At 36.2% G+C, this 26835-nt stretch overlaps 1 protein-coding gene across 1 annotated transcript in view; it reads left to right on the top strand.

The window, feature by feature from the left end:
• The first annotated feature begins 200 nt into the window (after positions 1-200).
• Positions 201-26835, top strand: part of Tmem236 (transmembrane protein 236) — a 45032-nt gene continuing 18397 nt past the window's right edge. The window contains exons 1-3 of the mRNA XM_026407754.2: positions 201-457; positions 21960-22032; positions 25487-25628. Coding sequence (XP_026263539.2) covers positions 201-457; positions 21960-22032; positions 25487-25628 — 472 coding nt within the window. The remainder of the gene's footprint in view (positions 458-21959; positions 22033-25486; positions 25629-26835) is intronic.

The raw sequence follows: 26835 nt of genomic DNA on the forward strand, positions 1-26835 counted from the left end.
TAATGGTCCTGTGTCTTTAAGAGACTGTGGTTGTTAAGTTAGAAGATCATTGAACCATATGAGGGTCAATAAAAGAATAAAGTCACTGGTTAGTGATTCGAGTACAAGGAACTTGATCCTCATTCAGTATCTGTGTGTCCATATGCTGCTCACGGTCAAAGGGGGAGCAGTGGATCCCTGGCAGCTTGCTTCTCCTCGGGATGGCTTCTGGAAAACTGATTAAGCTCATCGTTTTTGAGCTGCTGGAGTTTGCTGCTTTCTCGGTCCCCACACTGGTGGTTATGGAGCAGTTTGCCACCGCCTATCAGAGGACCAGGAATGCGTCTGAGCCAACACATTATTGGCTGATCGTTTCCTGTTCTATTGCTTATGTGGCTTCAGTGACTCTACTGATTTGGGTCCCCATAAAAGTTATCTTGCACAAGAAACGTCATCTTTACAAAAAAATCATAGGATGGTAAGTAAAACAATTCTTTGGCAGGGAATCCCTGCGAGACTTCACATGTATTTTCCAATGTACCATGAAGAAGGATGAGAGCCTAGCACTGGTGTGTATGGACAAAGTGAGATTATGGTAAAGGTATGATCACTGTTTCTGTAAGTGTTCTGATACTGTTGTATCTTCTACTTTTTCATGATGAATTTTCTAAGTGACAAAAATTATATGTGTCATATGTGTGGTGTTAGCTTGAGTCCATGACATCCTAAGTTGCAAACATTGCACCTTTATGTCTCTGCCCATTAAATTGCATGCAGTTCTCAGCATTAAGTTATACAACTAATAATCATGAGATTATGGTGTAGAACTTTGCTTTGGTGTAAAACTGAAAATAATGTCTGTTTTAAATGTTTTACATTCCATTTTTTTTTAGATCTAAGGTGTAACTGGACCATTAAGTAACTGAGATACTATAAGCAACTAGTTCTTTTAGATTAAAAAAAAAAGCCACTTTACTATGTTGATAAATTCTATTATCCTTTTACGGAAAAAGTACTTCAATAACAATACAGAAATATTTTAAATAAACCAAGATTTAATGTTGGTTTAACTAACAGTTTTGCTAAAGGCTGAACTGATCTACTGAAAGGTATTGAGAATGAATCATCCCTGATCCTGGTAGACTTTTTCTTTCAGATCTTCAGATATGATTCTTACCTACCTGGGGTTTTTAAAATTTTCTCTGATTTAAATTTTCTTACTGGTCTTTTAAAGTCAAAAAACGGAAAACACACTTGTAGAGTGAGGAGCTGGAAATTGAACACGAGCAAGGGCATAAATGTAGAGATAATTGATAGAGCGATCTAGCTAGAAATATCTTTAGGGGAATGTTGGAAGGGAGAGGTGAAGTGTGGGTGGAGTTCAAGAAGTGCTCTTTAAATATGGAGAGCGGGTGTGGCTCCCCTGAACACTGTCAGAGGACTTTCAGTTCTGCAAGAATAGAGCTCTTAAGGATTTTCCCAAAATAAACTATTTGCTTTCATTTGTGGCTATTGCTGACATGAGTGAGGTGTAGGCCTTTCCAACCTTGGCCAGAGCTCCAGGGTCTCCGGTGGGTAGCAAAGAGCTAGCTTGGGCCTCCACCTGTCATAACCTATAGGAGTTTTTTTTTTTTTTTTTTTTTTGACACTATAAGATTCTTGGTTGGACCAGAAATTGTGAGGGAATGATGGACGTTCCAAATGACAGCAAGAGTAAACCAACAGGAAGCTGGTCCACTATAGTCCAAGAAAAGCTCTTGGGTTTGTTTTTGTTTTTTTCTTCATGTTGGCTCAAATCTCTAGGACTTAGCCGGGTGCAGTGGTGCAGGCCTGTAATCCTAGTGGCTCAGGAGGCTGAGGCATGAGGACAGTGAGTTCAAAGCCAGCCTCTGCAAAAGCAAGATGCTAAGCAACTCAGTGAGACCCTGTCTCTAAATATAATACAAAATAGAGCTGGGGATGTGGCTCAGTAGTCGAGTGCCCCTGAGTTTAATTCCTGGTACCCTGCCCCCCCACCAAAGTCTCTAGGATTCTATGTTCTGAATGTCACTTAGGCATTTCCTATGTCATTTGATATTATTACCATTATCATTATTATTATTAAGCTTTAATTGCTTCTTTATGGATAATTTATTATGTTCTGAGAGCATTATATATGGACTTCATTTCACTCGATACCACCTCATATGAGTATGTCACCTCATGAAACTGCTATCTTAATGACTTTACCATTATTATCCCCAAGAGAAAACTGTTGATTAGAGAGATTAAGCAACTTTCTCAAAGTCAGCCAACCAGTGAATGGAAGACTTTGGCCCTAGATCTGTCTGACTGTATAATTGATACTTCTAACCACTACCCTAAACTATCTCTTTGAAGGTCAAGGTTCCAATCACTTAAGGCAATTGAGAGTGAGGAGGAGGGTAGTCCTTGGTTTCTAGTGCATGTTGTATTCTGGTGTCTATACAGATTTCATTTTTAACATCCTGGTTCAGGTATTCCTCCTGTTCTAGAATATCTTGCTTTGTGACAACAATTAAATCTTTTTTTTTTAAAGAGAGAGAGAGAGAGAGAGAGAGAATTTAATATTTGTATGTGGTGGGAGATCTTTCCATCTTCTTATGTCTTCTTCAGTTTCTTTCTTCAGTGTTCTATAGTTTTTTTTATAAAGGTCTTTCACCTCCTTGGTTGGATTTATTCCTGAATATTTCATTTTTTGGGGGGTGGGTGGGTATTGTGAATGGTATTGTTTTCCTGATTTCTTTCTCAGCAGATTCATTGTTGGTATATCGATAAGCTATTGATTCTTGTTTGTTGATTTTGTGAATTGCTACTTTGTTGAATTTATTAGTTCTAGATTTCTTCTCATGGAGCTTTTTTGGATCTTCTAAGCATAGGATCATATAGTCAGCAAGCAGTGAAAATTTGACTTTTTTTTTTAACCCCATTTTTGTCATGGGACCTTTAGAAGATGGTTGATGTGTGGGGCATGAGAGTTCAAGATAAACAAAAGCAGTAAAGAGAATTTATTGGAGGAAGATGTGCTGCAGCCTTGCCATGGTAGCATCACAAACACATCTGCCCACTCATCAGAGAGCTTTGGGCTTATATGCACTTCTGTGTTCTTTGTTTGCCTTTGGCAAGATTTTTTCCAGAAGGGATTTAAACTAAACAACAAGTAACTGACAGATTCTTGTGCCTTACCCATAATTCTTATTGCACAACCACCAAAAGCTTCTTCCAGGCTTTACATTAGGTGTATGAGCTGCAAATAATATATATGGGTAGTACAGTAGGGGATTTTCCCTTCTAGGTTATCATAAGTCAAACTTGGGTATCTCTGCACATGCTCCTTTAGATGATTGGGCAATTAAAAAAAAACCCAATTTTTTGTTGATATTTTATGGAAGTTAGCTCCTCCAGTAAAAGCAATGGTGCAGGATGAAAAGGCTCACATCAGCTTTGCTAATTGAGGAGAGGTGGGGCCTGATATGAGTCCTGAATCTATCTTGCCTCAATTTTTATTCATTTCATCTTCTTCTCTTGTTTCCAACTTCTTTGGCTAAAACTTCTAGTACTGTATTGAGCATGCATGGTCAGAGTGGACAACCTAGCCTTGTTCTTTTAAAGATATGCTTTCAGTTTTCCCCCATTTGCTGTGATGTTGGCTTTGGGTTTGTTGTATATAACTTTTACAACATTGAGGTAAGTTCTGTCTATCCCAAGTTTCTTCAGTGTTTTGTTTTGTTTTGTGAGTAAGTGCTAAATTTTATCAAAAGTTTACCCTGCATCTATTGAGATGACTGTGTGATTTTTGTCCTTAATTCTGTTTCTGTGGTGAATTATATTTATTGATTTGCATATGGTAACTGTCCTTGCAACCATGGAATGAAACCAACTTTGTCATGGTGTATAATCTTGTTGAATATGATTTGCTAATATTTATATTAAGGATTTTTGCATCTAAGTTCAACAGTGATATCGATCTGTTGTTTTCTTTCCTTGATGTGTACTTACCTGATTTTGGTATTAGTGTGATTCTGACTTCATAGAATGAAATTGTGAATGCTCCACTTCTATTTTGTGGAATACTATGAGGAGAATTTGCATTAATTCTTCTTTAAAGGACTCACAATTCAGCTGAGAATTCATTTGGTTTTGAGCTTTTCTTTTTTCTTTTTTTTGGAGGCTTTTGAAAAACTTACTGCTCAATCTCACTGCTTGTTATTGGTCTGTTTAGGATTTCTAGGTTTTCTATATTCTCCTGATTCAATGTTGGCAGTTCATATGCATCTAGAAAAATGTATCCATTTCTTCTAGGTTTCAAATTTTTTTACAGTGTAAATTTTTAAATATCCCTAATGATCCTCTAGATATCTTTGATATTTGTGGTGATTTATCTCTTTTCATCCCTTATTCTATTAATTTGAGTCTTTTCTCTTGCTCTTTGGGTTTGTTTGGCTAGGAGTTTATCAATATTATTTCTTTTCAAGGAAACAAGTCTTTGTTTTATTAATCCATTGTATTAATTTTTATCCTCTATTTCATTGATTTCTACACTGATCTTAATTATTCCCTTCTTTCTATTGGTGTTGGAATATTTTTGTTCTTATTTTTCAAGGGTCTTGAGATGCATCTCTAAGCTGTTTATCTGGGATCTTTCCAATTTTCTTATATAGGCACTTGTAACTATAAGCTTCCTTCTTAGACTGGGCACAGTGGTACATGCCTGTAATCCCAGTGCCTTGAGAAGCTGAGACAGGAGAATTGCAAGTTGGAGACCAGCCTCAGCATCTTAATAAGACCCTGTCTCAAACCTAAAAAAGAAAAACAAAAAAAGGTGTGGGGATCTGATTTAGTGTTGAAACACCTCTGGATTCAGTCACTGGTACAAAACAAACAAACAAACAACGACAACAACAAAAACCCAAGAAAAAACCCCTTTCTTCTTAGGACTGCCTTCATAGTGTCCCAGAGATTCTGGTGTTGTATCGCTGTTCTAATTTGATTCTAAGAGTTTTTAAATTTCTTCCCAGACTTCCATCTCTCACGTATCATTCTCAAGTGAATCATTCAATCTCTATGCATTTAAATAGTTTATTTGGTACTGATTTTTAATTTCATCTCATTATGATCAAATAAGATACAAGGAATTATATAGACATTTTTGTATTTGTTGAGTTGCTTTGTTGCCTAAAAATATGGTCTGTTTTGGAGCAGGTTTCACAAGCAGTTGATAAGGAAGTGAATTTAGCTCTTGTTAGATAAAAAGCTCTGTAGATATCTATTAAGTCCATTTGAATTATAATATTTTTTAGGTCTGAATAATTTTTACTGACTGAATGACCGACCAATCTATTGGCAAGAGAAGTATGTTGAAATAACCCAGTATCATGTACTAGTCTCTGAGTCTTTGCATAGAGTAGTGTCTGTTTTATGTATAGATGCATTGACATTTGGAGCATAAATGCTTATTATCAATCATAACTTTTTGCTATATTGCTCCTTTTACCAGTATGAAGTGACATTCTTTGTCTCCTCTGATTGATTTTGGCTTGAAGTCTGCTTTGTCAGCTATGAGAGCAACTGCTCCTGCTTGTTTTTAGGCTCCATTTGCATGTCATATCAATTTCCATCCTTTCCCTTTCAGCCTGTGGCTGACTTTGCAAGTAAGGCTGGTCTCTTGGAAATGGCACATAGTTGGGTATTATTAAAAATAATGTTTTCTAATCCATTCATCCTCTATATGTCTTTAATTGGAGAGTTGATACTACTCACTGTTATTATAGAGATGTTTGTTAATTCCTGCTGTCTGGATTTATTTCTAATGTTTCATTTGGTCCTGTTAATCATTTGCTTGGCTATTTTTTAAATAAAATTCTTTCATTTGTGAGCATTGGAGTTAGTTTTTAAACTGAGTTCTTCTCTGTGTAGTAATACTTCAAGTATTTTCTCTGGAACCCACTTTATTGTCATGAATTCTTTTAGTTTCTAGTATAAATGGATAACAACAAGTGCAACTTGAGTCCCAACCCCTAACCATTTCTTCTTGTGGCCTGATCACTGATTTGGGCTTTTTCTTTCCCCTATTTGTTATATTAAAATATTGTCAAGTGTATGATATGTCAAGGCCATTGTACTGTCATGTGTAACTAACTAAAACAAATTAAAAAATACGAAAAGATATTGTTAAAATTTGAATGTGATTAGTATGTGTGTGGAGCAAGGGTCCCTGTCTTTTGGCTGAATTTAGCTCAACAGCAGAATTTCTGCCCTGTGAACTCATAGTCTCCCAGTGGATTCCCAGCCTCTCACAGAAAAGGGAGAACAAACAATAGGGACAAGAGTAGTAAACAATATACAACCTTAAACACTGAGTGCTTGCTATGAATCTACAACACTAATTGCCATGAAAAAGGAGTGTTGGGGTCAACAATTGTTAACAGCAATAGTAAATAGGTCTGAACTAGATTTGGCATTAAAGTACACAGCAGGTGTCAACCACACCATTTATAGTACTAACAGCAATTACCTAAATAGTGGGGGAAAGAATGATATAAAACATACAAATTCTAAAAGTTGGTAAAAATACAGTTTATTAGGGTAAAATAAAATTTACCAGGTGTGGTGATGTATGCCTGTAATGCCATTGACTTGGGAAGCTGAGGTAGGAGGATCACAAATTCAAGGCCAATGTCAGTGACATAACAAGGCCCTAAGCAACTTAGTGAGACCTGTCTCAAAATAAAAGAAATTAAAAATGGGCTGGGGATGTAACTCAGTGGTAAAGCACCCTTGTGTTAAATCCCCAGTAACTTCCCTCCTATATCCCTCCCCCCCAAATAAAGAAAAATAGAGAGAAAAGAAAATGTAACAGAAAGGTAAAAGAAAAATTAGAATGCTCAAATGTGAACACAGAGCAAGCAGAAAAGACATAGCAAGTGATGGCTGTAAAGAAAGAGGATACGTTGATTTTTGAGCAGGGTGAGAGATAGAAGTTTAATTTCATTTTGCTACATATGGATTTCCAGTTTCCCAGCGCCATTTGTTGAATAGGCTATCTTTTCTCCAGTGAATGTTTTTGGCACCCTTGTCTAGTATGAGATAACCATATTTATGTGGGTGTGTCTCAGTGTCCTCTATTCTGAACCATTGGTCTATAAGTCTATTTTGGTGCCAATACCATGCCATTTTTGTTATTATAACTCTGTAGTATAGTTTAAGGTCTGGTATTGTGATGCCTCCTGCTTCACTTTTCTTGCTAGGGATTGCTTTAGCTTTTCTGGGTCTTTTATTTTTCCAAATAAATTTTATGATTGCTTTTTCTATTTCTATGGAGAATGTCATTGGGATTTTAATAGGAATTGCATTAAATCTGTATAATGCTTTTGGTAGTATGGCCATTTTGACACTATTAATTCTGCCTATCCAGGAGCATGGGAGATCTTTCCATCTTCTGAGATTTTCTTCATTTCTTTTGTGTTCTGTAGTTTTCATTGTAGAGATCTTTCACCTCTTTTGTAAGATTGATTCCTAGGTATTTTATATTTTTTGAGGCTACTGTGAGTGAGGTAGTTTTCCTAATTTCTCTTTCAGTGGATTTATCATTGATGTATAGGAACGCATTTGATTTGTGGGTGTTGATTTTATATCCTGATACTTTGCTGAATTCATTTATTAGTTCTAGAAGTTTTCTGGTGGAATAATTTAGATCTTTTAGATATAGAATCATATCATCAGCAAACAGTTATAGTTTGAGTTCTTCTTTACCCATTTGTATCCCTTTAATTTCTTTGTTTTGTCTAATTGCTCTGGCTAGAGTTTAAATCAACTCAAAGTGGGTCAAAGACTTAGACACTAGAACAGAGACCTTGTGCTTAATAGAAGGAAAAATAGGCCCAAATCTTCACCATGTCAGCCTAGGATCTGACTTCCTTAACAAGACTCCTAAAGCACAAGAAATAAAATCAAGAATCAATAAATGGGATGGATTCAAATTAAAAAGCTTCTTCTCAGCAAAGGAAACAATTAATAATGTGAACAGAGAGCCTATAGATTGGGAGAAAATCTTTACCACATGCACCTTCGATAAAGCATTAATCTCTAGGATATCCAGAGAATTTAAAAAACTTAACACCAAAAACCCCAAATAACCCAATCAATAAATGGCCTTCACAGAAGAAGAAATACAATTGATCAACAAATATATAAAAAAGTGTTCAACATCTCTAGCAATTAGAGAAAAGCAAATCAAAACTACAAAGATTTCATCTCACTCCTGTCAGAATGGCAGTCATCAAGAACACAGGCAACAATAAATGTTGGCGAGGATGTGGCGAAAAAGGTACACTCATACATTGCTGGTGCGACTGCAAATTGGTGCAACCACTATGGAGATTCCTCAGAAAACTGGGAATGGAACCACCATTTGACTCAGCTCCAACTCCTTGGTTTATACCCCAAAGACTTAAGATCAGCATACTACAGTAATACAATCACATCAATGTTTATAACAGCTCAATTCACAATAGCTAAACTATAGAACCAACCTAGGTGTCCCTCAGTAGAGGAATGAATAAAGAAAATGTGGTATTATATACTCAATGGAATATTACTCAGCTTTAAAGAACAGTGAAATTATGGCATTTGCCAGTAAATGGTTGGGGTTGGAGAATAAGCAAAATAAGCCAATCCCACAAAACCAAAAGCAGAATGTTTTCCCTAATATGCAGATACTAATTCACAATAAGGTGGGGTGCACTAGGAAAGAATAGTGTTAGATTAGGTAGAGGACAGTGATGGGAGGGGAGAGGAAGGGATGTGGAGATAGGAAAGATAGTAGAATGAAACAAACATTATTATTGTGTGTGTGTGTGTGTGTGTGTGTGTGTATAAATGATTACATGACCAATATGGTTCTGCAAAATGTACACTCAGAAAAATGAAATTATATTCCATCTATGTATAATACATCAAAGTACATAAATGCATTCTACTGTCATGTATAACTAATTAAAACAAAAAAAGTAAAATAAAAAAATTTGCAAAACAAAAAAAAAAGAAAGAAAGAGGATATGGGAGGAATAGATGAACTCTAGCTAGGGCAGAGGGGTAGGAGAGAAAGGAAGGGGGCATGGGGTAATTAATGGTGGTGGCATGTGATGATCATTACTATCCGAAGTACATGTATGAAGACACGAATTGGTGTGAATATACTATGTATACAACCAGAGGTATGAAAAATTGTGCTCTATATTTGTAATAAGAATTGTAATGCATTCTACTGCCATATATAAATTTTAAAAATTAAAAAAATTTAAAAGTAAAAAAGAGAGAACAAGAAAACTTGAGTATTATAGGGAGAAGAAAAGAGAGAAAGAGAATCAAACAAAAATATATGAAAGAAAACCAAAATAAAAAAAATCCTAACCCCCAGAAGACAAACAAAAAATTTTAAAAAACATTAAAAATGATAAAGACGAAAAAAGGAATATTTATGCATGTATATGTATATCTATGAACCAATCAGAGCATCAAGGACACCAAATAAATAAGTATACAAATAATAAAATTTAAAAAATAAATTAAAAGAAAGCCAAAAAGGGAAATAAGAAAAATTAGATCACTGAAATGGCCAATACTGTAGACAATGAGGGACGTTTACTGCCCTTCATTCTCTTGTATGTGTGTATGTTTGTGTGTGTTTGTGTGTGTGTGTGTGTGTGTGTGTGTGTGTGTGTGTGTGCATGTGTGCTGGAAACCATGGCCTCACACATGTTAGACAAGCACTCCACCACTGAGATGTCCTAGCCCTTCCTTCTGTGTCTTCTTGTGCCATGTACCCCTTATGGAGAACAAGGGTTGGGCGTTGTTAAACCCTTTCTTTTTTTGTGTTGAGTGTCACTGAGGTGCCAGCTGGAGTGGCCTAAAACTGAAGTTGACCCGAATGGCTTTCAGCTTCCTTTCATCCCAGTGTAAGGTAAATAGAATGGGAAAAATTGTTGATTGGACTTTTGTCTGGACAAACCAAATTGATAGCATTTCCAGGGTGGGGCTGGGGCAGAATTCTAAATGGATGTTCCAGTGGCTGGGGCTCAGCTCTAATCAGGCCTTTGGGACTTTGTCAGGTGGTATCTTCTCTGGTAAGGTTAGATCAAAATACCCTTAATGTTGTGCAGTTAGTGATTTCTGCTGGGTGTCTGCATCTCAGAGACCGCTTGAGAATTCTTCTCAGGGCAGGGGAGCTAACCTCTTCACAGGTCTCACCCACTTTGCTATTCATGAATTTGGACTTTGCAAACTGAGTCCCCAAATACAATTACATAATCCTGTACAGCTTCCTGACCCTTTTCAATAAGGTCATGTGAGCCACCAGACTCAAAGGAAAAGTGAGTTGCACTTCCTTCCATATCTCTGACTTGAATTCCATCAGATACGATCTGCTAGGTGCACCCTAGCTACATAGCAGGTGCTTCTGGGACAGAATGGCAATATTTGCTATGATCTCCTGGATCCTACAGCTACAAGATAGTTATTGTCTTCAGCTCTCCACATGCCAGTTGAGAAACAAAGAATACTTTTCAAATAACTGTTTACTATGCAACTAAATTCAAACTATTTTTCTGTATAGGATTTTCTATACCAAATTTGTCCATTGTGTTTTCTGTGTGTGTGTGTGTGTGTGTGTGTGTGTGTGTGTGTGTATGAGATTGCCTCCCTTCTGGTAAAATGGCACTGCTGCCACTGCCATCACCAGTTTGGGTGTTCAATGCCCCCCCCCATTTGTGGGTCTCTCAAAATCTCTGATGATCCAATATTGCATTTCAGTGAATTCTTCTCTCATCCACTCCCCTGAGAAGAAGTACTCCCACTACTTGAATCCCCAGCTCTGGAGCAACTAGGAATGGAATCTTCCTCTAATCTGCCATCTTGAATCTCTTATTCATTCTGATTTTTAATGCCAAGAATATTTTAAGAAATTGCAGCTCTCTTAATATCATTAGGATACATTTCTCCCAAAGATGGATATTCCATTGTTATTTATATATAATTCCCAAAGTCTTGCATTTGGATATTATGCATGTTAATATATATGACGTGTCAAATCTTAATTGCTAAATGATGATGATACAAATCTTATTTCTCTGTAGAAAGTAGGGATTGAAAGTATGAATTATTTTTGAAGAATAATTAGGCCAATAGTTGTGTATTTGAAATTTCATGGATCCTTAATATGCACAAATTTAATGTTGATGAGAGTATTTGGGAGCCTCCATGAAGGTTCATATTGACACCATGCACACCTTGAGGCTAGTAGAGTCTGTCCCAGGAATACAGCTATGAAAGAGCAGAGCTAGGTTCAAATCCCAGCTTTGACATTGACTTTGAGAGCTTGTGTGAGTTATGTAAGTTCTTTGAACTTTTGTCTTCCCATGAACAAAACAGGGACAATCAAAGAAATTAAATTGTCCGTTTTGTTCATGGGAAGACATGTTTTTTTAAAAAAACTGCATAAGACTTTAGCACAGTGCCTAACAGGTAGTAAGTACTCTATGAATGTAAGTGTTATTACCCTAGGCTGAATTTATTATTGTTATTTAAACATGGTTTTGTTTAGCCCTTGGAGTGATCCTGATAAACAATAAAAGTGATGATAAACTGAAGACAATTATATGCTATCAGTGATATTCCTTGAATTTGGAGAATATTTTCTATCTCTATGTTTTGAGAATAATGAGTGCCAATATAGTGATATAATTAATATCTTATCAAGTATTTTGCATTTACACGTTGCCTTTATGTTTCAATTTCTCACTTAACCTGCATGACAGTGTTGTAAAGTTGACCAATTGGACTAATTCCCATTTTATAAGGGAGGAAACAATCTCACAGAGCACAACATACACTAAATCAACAATTGAACCTGAACTGTAATGCCGTGCTCTTTCCTTTACTTATTAACACTTCCTCATTCTTTTAAAACTATTATTCCTTTTTAGGGTTGCCTGCAATAATTCATAATGGGCTAGGGAGATACTGGGAGGAGTAAAGAAAAGATATATCTCCAAATACCAAAGTGCATATTGCAATCAACGAGGGAGTCTTTTCCTGGAATACCAATAAATATGCAAAACTAGTGAGCTACAAGGCTAACCTGAAACTAGAGCAGCTCTCCACTGAGAAAGCACCTTGGGAGAAGGAGAATGGAGGGTTCATGGAGATTCCCAGACTGTCTGTGGATTCAGACCTATATCTCGGGAATTCCCTTGGGTCCTTCAGAGTGCAACTACTTTAGACTGTAACATGTCAGGAATCCTGGATGGTTTCAAGTTTCAAAGACCCCTATATTTTAGGTTACATTTTACCTTGCTTGAATCCTTAATGTTTGAGGAGAGTTTGCTGCTGTGTGTTGGGTAGTGGTAATAGTGTGGTAGTAGGTATACTCATAGTAAAATAAGAGCACATATTTATTGAACATTTTCTATGTATTAAGCATAATTCTAAACACTTTGGATTCTTTTTAGTTAAGTCCCTAACCCTTCCATTTAAGAACTATAGTCCCCATTTTTTATAAATGAGGAAATTGAAGCACCGGAGTTAAAAATCATACAGCCAAGGAAGAGTTGAGATGAGACTGCTGTGTGTCCAAAGCCTGGTCTCAGGAGCACCTGGCTGTCTGCAGCAACACACACAGAAGAGACACAACATATCAGTAACAGCTGTGCACTGCTGCCCAGACTAGCTAATCTGCAAGAAGCAGAGCCTATTCTTTTTAGCACCTTGAGAGATCAATCATTGGTAAAATACCATTAACCAAACACTGGTGCTTAATAGTTACTTCCTTCCAGAACACTCCTGTGGATCTGTCACCTTCTCACACACTCAGTATCAATAACGTAGTCACACTTGACTGTAGTTTTTCTCTTCTTTTCTCCTACCATATCCCATAAATCAACAAGAGTATACTTTTTCTTTTCTCTCCCCGCCATATGCAATGTCCCCATATCCCATAATTTCTGTCTCCTCTCTCTTGCATCACCTTCCTATTCCCCATTACTGTCTACTTTATCCCAATTGGACCTTTCTTTCTGGGTTCACCATATATTTTACTTTCTGGCATCGTTTCCCAAATTTTTGTGTATTCAGATCCAATGTTGGACTATTTGTCCTGATTGTTTTCATTCAAGAAAACATAAAAAGCATTTTGTTGATTAATTCTAGGGTCTGGCAACCTTCATCAACTGGTGTTCTTGCCTCTTCCCCTTATTTACTCCTAGAGCTTGTTGATGGGGCAGTACAATCATATATGTTTAACGATAGATAGGTTCTGAGAAACATGCTTCTTGATGCAATCAATAGCCATAAGATGTATGAGGCTACTTTTGGCATAACAGGGCATATTCTTTTATGGAAAACCTTTAAAATTAATTTTAAACTGTTTTCTTTGTTTTAAAAATATGTTTTGATTTTTAATTGACAAGAGTAATTATAATATATGCAGGATATAGTGTGACATTTCAAAACATATACACATTATGTAATGATAAATTCAGGGTCATTGGCATTTTTATCTCCTCAGACATTTATTGTTTCTTCCAGTTGGAAATATCCAAATTCTTCTCTCCTAGCTCATTTGAAATATTAAGATAATCGTTGTCAACCCTGGTTATCCTACTGTTCTACAGAACATAAAAAATGATTCCTTCTATCCAACTGTACCCCGTACTCATTAGGTATCTTCTCATCATTTCTCTGTCCACCATAACTGTCCCAGAAACATTTTTAATAAGTAGGAATGTACTCTCTAAAATAACAACAAAAGTATAGTATAGAAAATACAAAAGCCAGTAACAGTAGTTTACTATCATCATTGAGTGTTTTATATGGTACATAATTGTATTGCTATGCTTTCAGTTGACTGGCAGCTGAGCATATGTGTTTGTGCCAGTGTCACTACCAACATGTTCCACTGTGTTACGACAAAATAATGGCTACCCTATGACTACCTGATAAGGTAGCAGTCCCACTTGATTTTGTGATGGATGATATATCTTCTTGGTCTCCTTGGGGAGTCGTTACTAAACATCTTTGCTGGAGAATCCCTGTGAAATCCTTCATGTTCATAGTGATCCACTAGGTCCACCCCAAGGGTTTGTTTAAAAAGCTATAAATTTACCTATTTGAATTTCTTTCCACTTTCCACTTCCTATTCACTTAATCCCTTTTTAAGTAAGTGTTTGCTGAGTAGCCTCTGACAGCGTGGCAGTCCTGTCTACAAGCTGACATCATGTGTACTAGCCACATACATACCTGATGCCCTCACTATATCCTAGGACTTAGCTGGGCCTTCAAAACCATCTACCTGCTTACTTGTTCAGACTCCTCCTACACACTCTTCATTCTAGCTAGTGCTATTCCCAGGCTACTGTAGGAGAATACCTGACTCCCTTTGGCATTGCATCCTTCCTCAGGGATGTTGTAATCCATGGTGGAGACTACACAATTACACCTGATAAATTAAGGTGATTTAAAGCACTGTACAATAAATTACTGCCTTTTATGTGACCTCCCTCTACAAGTCCTTTATTAGTCCAGAGAATAGAGTCATCACAACTTAACGCTAACAGTTGGGGAGGTGTCTTCTTATTCAACTCATTCTTTCTGCCTCACCCTCAGTCCCACCCCTGTTAGCACCCACCAGGGCCTTGCATCCAGCAGGTTTCCTGTACACGGGGTGTGTGGATTTAGGTTTACTAGAAGAGTGCTGTGCTTTAGAGGAGACAGAAGAAGTCTCACCAGGCAAGATTTGAGCTAAACTTGGCAAAGCAGAAGCTGGGGAATATTCCAGAGGAAAGGGATGACTATGAGGACTACATAAAAATTTTTAAGGGGTAGGAGAGAGCAACTTGCTTAGAAAGGAGAAGATAGAGAGCTGGTCAGTGCTTCAGAGTGGTTAACCTATTGAATTTTGCAGTCCAAAAGACCTAGATTAGAACTCTTCTTTCACTTCCTGATGTTGGAACTGGGGCAAATTATTTAAACCTTTGACATCAGTTTCATCATCACTAGGAGAATTTTGGGGTTTGGGTGGTGTGTGTGGCATGCTTTTCTACAGTACTTGGCAGGTAGTATGAGCTTTTTAAATGTAGTATAGACAGGGAATGTTATTATGTGTTGGAGAATAAGATCAGATTGTGGTCTTAGGTAAGGTTGACTTAATGAGTTAGGTAAAAAAAAGAATCATATATTTCTGAGCAAGGTAGTCATATAATACACATGATATAAAACTTAGAACCTTGCCCATTTTTTGTGTACTATTCAGTGCCATTTCATTCTAACTGCAGTGAGATGAAATCTTAGTATAGTTTTGACTTGATTTGAATTTACTAAACTGATAAAGGTGTTGAATATTTTTTTTTTTCATTTAGTCATTTCCTCACTGTTTGTATTTCTTCTTTTGAGAAGTTTCTGTTTAGTTCATTTGACCATTTCTTAATTTTCCTTTCTTGGTGTTAAAAACTGACATTGTTGTGTGCCATCACCACCATCCGTCCACAAAACTGTTTTCATCTTGCAAAATGGAAGCTCTATGGCCATGAAACAATAATTCCCCATTTCCTGTCCCCCAGCACTGTATATTTTAAGCAGGGCAGTGATAAGATGTGTTTTATATTTTAAAATATGGACATAATGTGGGCAGGCAAGAAGAGAAGTACTAGCTAACAGGAAGCAAGATAGGAAATATTTCAGATGAAGGATGATAGTGGATGAACGTAGCAGAGGATGACTTTTGGCAGTAAATCAGACAGGGTTGGATGATGGATTGGAATGGGTAGGGAGGAGGACTTGTGTTCTGTTTCAGACAGGCTAAGTTTGAATTGCCTCTGAAATCCAGGCAGAGATGTCAAACAGGTTTACAAGTTCCGAGCTCAGGAAAAGAGAAAGCATATATTTGTCATGGGCAAGTGGGTGGTATTTAAAGCCATGGAAATTGATGAGATAATCAAGGGACATAATTTAGATAAAGAGGAGGCTCAGGAATAATTGATGGGGCACTTTCCTCTTCCTAAGGTCAAGTTGAAAGTAATAGGGCCCTGTACATGGTTTAACAAGGGTTACATAGGGACCCTTTTTTTCTGGTATATTTCTTATTGGTATAAATATTACATATATTGGTGGGATTTGTTTTTGCATATTTGTTCATGTGCATGATATAACAATATAATTTGGTTATTATCATTCCCCAGTATTTCCTCTTATTCTCTCCTCATCCTTCTCCTTGGGAGGGAGTAGATCTTTACTCTATTGGTCTCCCTTTATTTTTCATGAGATATTCCCTCCAACCTTTTTCTTTCCTTTTTTTTTTCTCTAGCTTCCACATATGAAAGAAAACACGTGACCCTTGACTTTTCCTGTTTTGTGCTTAACATAATGTTCTCAAGTTCTATCCATTTTTCTGCAAATGATATAAGTTCATTCTTCTTTACAGCTGAATAAAACTCCATTATGTATATGTAAAACATTTGCTTTATCCGTTTGTACATTGACGGACACTTATTCTGGCTCCATAGTTTGAACTGTGCTGCTATAAACATGGGTATGGCAGGTATCACTATACTATAATGACTTTACTTCTTTAGGATAAATACTGAGGAGATATGGCAGGGTCTCTTGAGTAATCTCTATGCTGATTTCCATAGTGGTTGTACTAATTGACAATCCCACACCAATGAAAAATTGTTACTTTTACTCCACTTCCTCTGCAGCATTTTTATTGTTTGTATTCTTGATGGCTGCCATTCTAACTGCAGTGAGATGAAATCTCAGAATAGTTTTGACTTGATTTGAATTTACTAAATTGATAAAGATGTTGAATATTTTTTTTCACTTAGTCATTTCCTGACTGTTTGTATTTCCTCTTTTGAGAAGTTTCTGTTTAGTTCATTTGAGCATTTCTTATAATTTTCCGTTTTTGGTGTTAAATTTTTTTTAATTCTTCATATATTCTGGATATTAATCTTCTGTCAGAAGAATAGCTACCAAAGATTTTTATCCATCGTGTAGGTCACATTGCTATTTCCTTTGCTGTGCAGAGGCTTTTGAATTTAATACCATCCCATTTATTCTTGGTATTATTTCCTGAGCTTTAGGAGTTCTACTGAGAAAATCAGTGCCTGTGCCTGTATAAATTAGTGTTGATCCTACATTTTATTCTAGGAATTGAATAATTTCTGGTCAAATTACTAGGTCATTTTAAAAATATTTTTTTTATATTGAAGGACATTTATTTTATTCATTTATTTATTTGTGGTGCTGAGAGTCGAACCCACTGCTTCACACATGCTAGGCAAGTGCTCTACCGGTAGATCTTTGATCAATTTTGGAGTTGACTTTTGTGCAAGGTGATAGGGCTCTAGTTTTATTCTTCTACATACAGATACACAGTTTTCCTAGCACAATTTTCTCTAGTATATGTTTTTGGCAACTTTGTCAAGGTTCAGATGACTGTATCTGAGTTTATTTCTGTGTCTTCTCTTCTATTCCATTGATTTGTGCATGAGTTTTTATGCCAACACCATGCCGTGTTTGTAACTGTAGCTCTCTAGCATAATTTGAAGAACAGGTATTGTGATGCCTACAGCATTGCTTTTTTCATTTAGAGTTGCTTTTATTATTTGGGGTCTTTTAGTTTTTAAAATAAATTTTAGGGCTATGGTTGTTTTGTTGTTGTTGTTGTTGTTGTTCTGTGAAGAATGTAATTTGTATTTTAATGGGAATTGCATTGAATATGTGTATGCTTTTGGGAATATGGCCATTTGAATATTAACTCTGCCTTCCTATGAACATGGGAGGTATTTCTTTTCTTTCTTTCTTTTTTTTCTTTTTGACTACATGCTGGATGTTTTTATTTATATGACTTTCTTTTTTTCTAGTTCCTAAAGGCATTTTAAAAAATTATTTATTTATTCTAATTTGTTATATATGATATCAGAATGCATTTCAATTTTTGTACCCATTCAGAGCACAATTTTTCATGTCTCTGGTTGGAAACATAGTAGAGTCACACCATTCGTGTCTTTATACATGTACTTGGAGTAATGATGTCCATCTCATCCCACCATCTTTCCTATCCCCATGCCCACTCCCTTCCCCTCCCTCCCCTTTGCCCAATCTAAATTTCCTCTATTCCTCACATGCTCCCCACCCCCATCCCCAGTATGGATCAGTATCCTTATATTAGAGAAAACATTCAGAATTTGTTTTTTGGGGATTGGCTTACTTCACTTAGCATAATATCCTCCAACTCCATCCATTTACCTACAAATGTCATGATTTTATTCTCTTTTAATGCTGAATAATATTCCATTGTGTATATATACTACATTTTCTTTATCCATTCATCTACTGAAGGGCATCTAGGTTGATTCCACAGTTTAGCTATTGTAAATTGTAAATTGTGCTGCTATAAGCATTGATGTAGTTGTGTTACTATAGTATGTGGTTTTTCAGTTCTTTGGGTATAAACCATGGAGTGGGATAAGTGGTTCAAATGGTGGTTCCATTCCCAGTTTTCCAAGGACTCTCCATACTGCTTTCCATATTAGCTGCACCAATTTGCAGTTCCACCAGCAATGTATGAGTGTGCCTTTCTCCATGGGAGGCATTTCTATCTTGTTTTTGTCAATGTCTTTCTTCAGTGATCTATAACTTTCATTGTAGAGGTCTTTCACATTTAGTTAGATTAATAAAACTATTGTGAATGGGATGGTTTTTCCTGATTTTTTATGACTAGATTTATTATTAGTACACAGGAAAGCAACTGATTTTGGTTTGTGGATTTTATAACCCTACTTTGCTGAGTTTATTATTAGTTCTAGCTATGTTCTGATGGAAGTTTTCCCATCGTCTAAGGATAGGATCATATCATCTACTAACAGAGAAAATTTGACTTCTTCCTTTTCCATTTTTACTCCTTTTGTTTTTTCTCTTGCCCAATTTCTCTGGCTAGAATTTCTAGTATTATATTGAAGAGGAGTGATGAGAGGAAACAGCCTTGTCTTGTTCCTGATTTTACAGGAAATGCTTTCAGCTTTTTCTCATTCTCAATGGAACAGGAATAGTGGGGTCAACAATTGTCAACAGCAAAAATAAAACATAACTATGAACTAGATGTAGCATTATGGTATGCAACTAGTGTCAGCCATACCATCTACCATACCAATAACTGAAACAACATGAACTGGGGGCAGCAATTTTATAAACCAAATAAAAGATGGCAAAAATATAATTCATTAAGAGAAAAAGAAAATGTGATAGGAAGGTACAAGAAGGTTTAGAGTATTCAAATATGAAGTGAAAGAAAGCAGAAGAGATGTAGCAAGTGGTAGCTATAAAGAAAAAGGAGAAAAAGAAAAGAAGCAAAGCAAGTAAAGAGAGCATGAAAGTAAGAACAAGAGAGTTTGGCTATTAGAAGGGGAAGAAAAGAGAGAGACAACAAGAGAAACAAACAAAAACAAAAACAAAAAAAGCCAAAATAAATGAACAACCCTCTCCCACCCCAGCCCTCAAAAAACAAGATAAAGAAAAACAACAATCATGGAAAATGCTAAGAATAATAAAAAAGAGACAGTATGTATATGCATAAATAACTAGGAACCAATTAGCACAGCAAGAACACTAAAAAGAATTTTAAAAGGCAGGGTGGAGGGGATACTTAATGCAAAAGAATTATCTCCACTGAGATGGAAAAAACTTTCAATAAAAAACTTTGAATGGGTGTTCACTGCCTGTGTCCTCTTGTACTTTATTCTTGGACTATGTACCCATAGAGAAAGCAAAGGCTGGGAGTTGTTAAACACTTATTCTTTTTGTGTTGAACCCCAAGCTACCAGCTGGAGTGGCTTAAAGCTGAAGCTGGTTGAAATAGCATTCAGTTTCTTTTCTCACCAGTATAAGTCAGGATAGAATGGGAAGTACCCTGGATTGGACATTTATCAGGACAGACCAGATTGATATACTCCCAGGGTGGGGCTGCTGCACAATTCTAAATGGGAAGTTTCAGAAGCTGGGACTTAGCTCTGACAGGCCTTTAGGACTATTTTGGGTGGTATCTGCTCTGGAGAGATTACATTAACACACCCCTAGGGTTGGGCAGATGACAGTTTCTACTGAGCATCTGTATCTCAGGAGTATTCCCAGAACAGTATTGGTGGGGTAAGGGAGCCAACCCTCTGAGTTTCACATACCACCACCCATGAATATGGCCTTTCCAGGTCTAGTCCCCAAGTGCAATCATGCCTACCGGTTCAATTTTCTGGCTTTTTTTTTTTTTTTTAAGCTGATCATGTGAGCTGCCAAACTCCAAGGGAAAGCAAGTTGCACTCCTCTCCCTATCTCTGACTTAATTCCCACTAGGTAAAATCTTCTGTGTGCCTGTTTCAATTGTGTTCTGGTGGGCACACTCTCAGATGTATGGCAGGTGCTTTCCAGAACAGTATATTTGCTGTGCTCTCCAGGATTGCTATAGCAAACACCAAGCTGCAACCTGTGGCTCTTGCTTCAACTCTCCACTTACCAGTTGAGAAACAGAACACTTGTCAAACACTAGCTCATGGTACAACCTCCAGTTCATTGAAGTTCAGACTGCTTTTCTGTCCCACGGGATTTTCCATACCAAATTCGTCCATTGTTTTTCTGCCTGTGCTTGTTTTATTTCTCCCCTCTGTGGTGAACCGGTGCTGCTGCCACTGCAACAATTAGCCTGGCCCCAATTTACTCCTTTTCCCCCCTTTTGTTCAATGCACCCAAATTTCAGAGTCCTAAGATTCCCTGTCTGATATTGAATTTCAGTGAATTCCCTCTTTGACCCATCTCACCGAGGAACAATACTCCTGCCGCATGAACTCCCAGCCAGGCAGCAACTGCAAATGTAGCCTTAGCTTTTCTCTTCTCGGTACTCCACCATCTTGACTTCTCCCTTAGGGAGCTGTGTATTGCAGGAGCACAGGTCTGGACTCACACAAAGAAGCAAAGTTACCAATTTCAAATCCCATCATAACTGGTGTTAGCCATGTTTTCCTGGGTCTGGCTAAGAGTGAGGACATTCTACCCTGCTAACTTATGTCTACACCTACAACATCTCCCAGGAGGCAAGGACAGGGCATGCATGATAAAGTCAAGCAGAAATTATTAACAATTTGAAAATGTTCAAAACATATTATATAAATGTAATTAATATAAAAATGTTTTTAAGAAAAGAGAAGGTAAATATTTCATCATAAAAAACTTTTGAATTGTCTTCTCATAAATCAGTGAAGCCAAACACCATTTAAATTTCTCTGTCATAAGATATAATATTATAGTTATAGTATATCTCCATAACCATTTGATTATTTGATTGATTTATTATGTAAGTTTTCAGAAGTGATCCAAAAAGAAGTTTGAAAATTTTGTCATTTTTATAAATGTGTGACTTTTTTTTTTTGTTAAAGTAAAAAAAAAAGTCCAAATGTTTTTACTTTAAATGATCTTTATCTATTAGTTTGTCATTCCTAAATTTAATTAAAAAATAAGTTTTACAACATGGGGTACAGTATTGCTTGAGAATTTGTGCTATTCTTGTTTTCTTAGTTGGTCACCAGAGCTGGCTTGTCCTCTTGAGTAGGTTTTGAAGTAATGAATTACGGAAATGTTAAATGTCATTGGATGGGTACTTTGATGCTTTCAAGATTCTGTGGTTTGTTAGTTATTCAGATTATCTGGAAATCCGTCTCCCTTTTGCTCGAGAAAACAATTCTGTTTTTTTTGCATATGTTCCTTTTTGCCATCCTCAAACATTTGGGAAATGGAAATAGGGAAGCAGTTAGCTTCTTAGAAAAACTATAGATGAATGGAACAGGAACTGCAAAATTAGCAAAATGTAACAGGAACTGTCGATCTGGTACATTATTGCTTTGCTTATTTTTTTTCTCCTTTGCTAGGAGACCCGTTCTGATGATGTGTGTAGTACTCACCACCCTTCCCAGCTTCAGCTTTTCTATAGCAGTGACTGAGGTATGGAATTTTGATTTCTTCTGCTGCAAGGTTTTGAAATTTACAAAGTTTCCTGTTATTGGAATTTGATTGAGCAGCATACCCCCCACAAAAATTGTGTAAAGCTATGTAATCTAGTTTTCTTTCAAATTAAAATATATTTATTTTAAGGAATGAAATAATTGTTATGTTGAAGTTTAACATTTAACATTTAATTCTGTTCTAAGTGGAAAATTACAAGATCCAAATGAATAACCTCTCACACACTTAAGATCTTTCTTAAAGATATCCGTGCTGGACATAGTGAGGCACACCTATAATCCCAGTGACTCAGGAGGATCTCAGGGTTGAAGGCAGCCTCAGCAACTTAGCGAGGCTATAAGCAACCTAGTGAGACCCTTCCTCAAAATTAAAAAAAAAAAAGTAAATATAAAAGGCTGGGAATGTGGCTTAGTGGTTAAATGAACTTGGACTCAATTCCTGGGGGAAATAAAAAAGAAAAAAAAATCCTTGGATAAATGCTTTCCACCTGACGTCTACTTAAAAATGACATTATGTTTTGACTAAATATGGCTTCAAAAGGGACTTAGATGGGCATTCATAAGTAGGAATATTGTGGGTACTACTTGTAGTCTGTGAACCTTTTATTATCCAAGAAGGTCAAAGAGGAATGCTCCACTAATCTTACTAATTTGCAAGTTGTTGAGAAATAGGAAGAGAGTAACTTGGGAGATTTCCAAGAGCTTTGCAAATTCACTTTACAACCTCCCAAGAAAAACCACTATCGTAAAATGGTGTTATATCTGGAGTTTGATGGCCCTTTTTGGTTCATTTCTATGATCTATCTATCGTCCCCTGTTACCTATTTTTCTTTCTTCTTTTTCTTATATTTTCACTGAGGTGTAACAAACAGAAATGTTCACAAAGCATAAATGTACCATAGTGATGTAACACAAAGCAAACCCTGGTTCAAATACTACTGAGGTCAAGAAATAAAACTGAGCCCACTCCAAACCATGCTCCTCTCAATGATGACCTTTCCTTTCTCCCCAAAGATAACTTCTACCTTAACTTCTACCTCATAAGTTTACTTCTTTTAAAATTAATTTTTAATGGAATATCAAATTAAATGTCCTTTATATGTAAATGGACATATGGTCTCTGTCTATATTATCATGTGACATATATATATATGATCTTATATATATAACATAAATCATGACTGGCTTCTTTTATTCAAAAGTGTGATTGTGAAAGTCATTCTTTTTTTAAATATTTTTTTTGTTAGAGCATCATAATTATCATAATTATACATAGTAATCGAGTCATCCATTTTTTTAAATGTAGCTGTAGTTCGTTGCTGTTCACTGTTTCATTTCATGCAGATATTACAGTTGGCTACATGCAATGGCACATGCCTATAATCCTAGCGGCTCAGGAGGCTGAGGCAGGAGGATTGCAAGTTCAAAGCCAGCCTCAGAACTCAGTGAGGTACTAAGCAATTCAGTGAGACCCTGTCTCTAAATAAAATACTAAAAAAGGGCTGGGAATGTGCTCCTGAGTCCTTTTGTCAGTACCAAAAAAAAAAAAAAAGAAAGAAAGAAAGATATTACGATTAATAAATGAATGAATAACACAACATAGTGCTGGGCATCACAGACAAGCCCAGTCCAATAATTTAAGTTATTTATCAGTTCTATCTTGATATTCATTTCAGTTGTTTCCAGTTTTGGCTATTACAAATAATGCCACTGTGCACATCCTAAACAAGTCTTTTGTACACATGAGCCATATTTCATTTGGTTAAATTCATAGAAGTAGAACTGATGAGTCATAAGATATTCAAGTGTTTGTCAACAACTAGTGCCAAACTAGTTTCCAAAGAGATCTTTACAGTACAGAACCCACTAACAAAGAATGAGCATTCCTATTGCTATGCATGCTTACCAACACTTGAGTTGATTTGAAAGTGTCTTTTCCACATTCAGATTACAATGCCTTTGTCGGTTTTGTTTTGTGCTCTTGACTTCCCTTCATACTCTTACTGATATCTTTTGATAAACAGAAGTCCCTAACTCAAAAACAGACCCATTTATCAGTTTATTTTCTTTATGAATAAAGCTTCTGGTCACATATTTAAGAAGATTTTATTGTACTGTAAATCTGAATCTCAAAGTCATAAACACATTCCACCATCTTACATTTCGCAGGCTGTGTTGCTTTTCCATTCTCTTTTGGACTGACACTTCATCTGGAACTGATTTTTGTATGTGTTGTATACTTGAGAGCCAAATTTTATTTTATTTTTTCCAAATAACATCCAATGAACTAAGCACCATCTAGTAAAAAGCCCATCCTTCCCACATTTCTCTGTAGTCTTGGCTTTGATATAAGATGCACATACACATAACCTGGGATTTTTAGGCTGTCTGTTCTGTCCCATTGCCTGCTTTAATTTAATTTAATTCCTGGGCTAACAAACACCACACTGTCTTCATTCTTATAGCTTTACAATGGTTCTGCACACCCAGAAGAGCAAATTGTCCTATCTTCTTTTTCTTCTGGAATTTCTTTCCTTTTGTATTTCCACATAAATTTTAAGAATGCTTGTTATTTTCCACAAAAATTCAAACAGCATTTGAAATTGCATTGAATGATATCCTTTTCTCAAAAGTCTCATTTTTAACTCTTTGTCATTGGTATTTAGAAATAATTCATCCATTCTGAGGAATTTTCTCCATGTATAATCATCTAGTCTATAAATAATGATACTGTTTGTCTTCATTTTCAGTACTTAACCTGTATATTTTTTTTCTCTTATTACACTGGTTAAGGCCTCCAGAACAATGCTGTATAGAAATGGTTATGGTAGCATCCGAGAGGGAAAACCTTCAACATTTCACCATTAATATGATGCTTGCTGAGGGCTTTTTCTAGGTACCTTCTCTGCAGATTAAGGAAGAAAGCCAAGTTGGGTTCACCTGGGCTGTCCCTCCTTGGAAGATCTAAAAAGCCAATAAGCTCTATTTAGCCGTGGATTTGGAAGGATTGCCCATTCCACTATTACTGAGAACTGGCTATTATATTTTTGCACACATTTACTAAGCTTCATCTACAATGAAAAACTCTTCAATTTATTTGAACCCTTATTCCCTCTTAGGAAATGGTTAAAAACCTTGTGCAGTTTAAAACTTGAGAAGCTTACAACCAAACTTTAAGTTTTTCATAAAATGTGTTTATAATTAACTTAGCACTGTTAGCAGAGTATTAAAAGAATTTTGAATAAAGAAAGCACAATCAGGGCTGGGGTTGTGGCTCAATGGTACAGCACTTGCCTAGCATGTGTGAGGCACTCCATTCAATCCTCAGCACCACATAAAAATAAATAAATAAAATGAAGATATTGTGTTTATCTACAACCAAAAAAAAAAAAAGTACAATCATTGAATGAGTCTAATTGATTTTCTAAAAACAGGTTCAAAAGAACATCAATGGCTCTGCAGATTTATTGCCTGACGCCTTACCTGATCTCCCAGTGTCCCTGGTTCTGTTATCCTTGATCTTGGTTGATATAATTGAAAAAATCAGGATATATCCCCTCAGAGGAAGTGAAGAGAGTAAGTATTCTCCTGAATATAAATATTTTTAAAAGTTTGATATATCTTTTATCTTTCTGCTACTCTGTTTTCTGATGGTATGTTCAATTGATACCATTTCTTGGGGTTAACATTACTGATAAAAGATTGAAAATGAAGATATCTGAACATAACTATTTTTAAACCTCCTTTGATAGTCAGTTATTTCTTGTTTGCATTTTGGTAGTACTGATAAATAAGTAAATTTGCCAAATATTTAATGCTAAAAACTTTAGTGGTTATCCTAACAAGGAAATTATCTAGTTCTTGAAGATTTATATATATATTTTTTTTCTAGGAACTGTCTTAAATCTTTAAGTTTAGATGAATTAAAAAGTAGTTCAGATACCTTTGCTATGGGAATTATTATGACCATTACAGTTGTGCCTTAAAGAATTATGTATTTTTAGTTGTGGATTTTACAAAAATCAAAGATCGCACTAATAAAACCAAGATACACCGTATTCCTCCAGAGTGATTCAGTTGTTTATTCAGTCATAAATTCCTTTAGCTTACATTTAATTTCATGTCATAGTTTGTATAATATTTTATTGCTTGGCTGAGGTTTTGTCATGCTATACATTTGAAATGGACACATATTGTAAGATCACTTCCTGATGGGGTGGATAGAATGAGCTATAGAAGCATGCTTCAGAGTGACAGGGTAACTACGAGAGCCAGTCAATCATTTATGGGTTGGGCACCACCAACCACCCTTTCAGTCTTTCTTGAATCACAAAATGAAAGCAAAACTGAATTGGAGGCCATCAGGAATTCTGAGCCTCGCATTTTGCACTTTGTTCTTAGGTGGAAGATGATGGGCTGTTATACTTAAAATGACACAGGTGACAAGGAAGTAAGATGGCACTGAGCCTCTCCCTCCCCCATTGAGGAAAAAGCACTCCCAATTACACCTCTTCTCCAGAGCCAAGTGTATCTGTCTTAAACTGAAGAGATTTGGGAATATATAAATCCTTTAATTCATCTCTTGACTCTTTAAAACCACAAATCTATTTTGAAAGCAGACTGTGATGACTGTGTTTTCTGTTGAAGTGAAAAATTCTCTTTTTAAAAATGCACATTTTTGGTGAGGAGAATAAATTAATGGCATCTTATTTCAGTTAGTGAGGAGTTGGGGTTTTAAAGGGGATTCTTTTTTTTCTCTGTATCCAGCAGTAAGGATGACTGT

Source organism: Urocitellus parryii, chromosome 9 (assembly GCF_045843805.1).
Source record: "Urocitellus parryii isolate mUroPar1 chromosome 9, mUroPar1.hap1, whole genome shotgun sequence".
In the NCBI taxonomy this organism is placed as follows: Eukaryota; Metazoa; Chordata; class Mammalia; order Rodentia; family Sciuridae; genus Urocitellus; species Urocitellus parryii.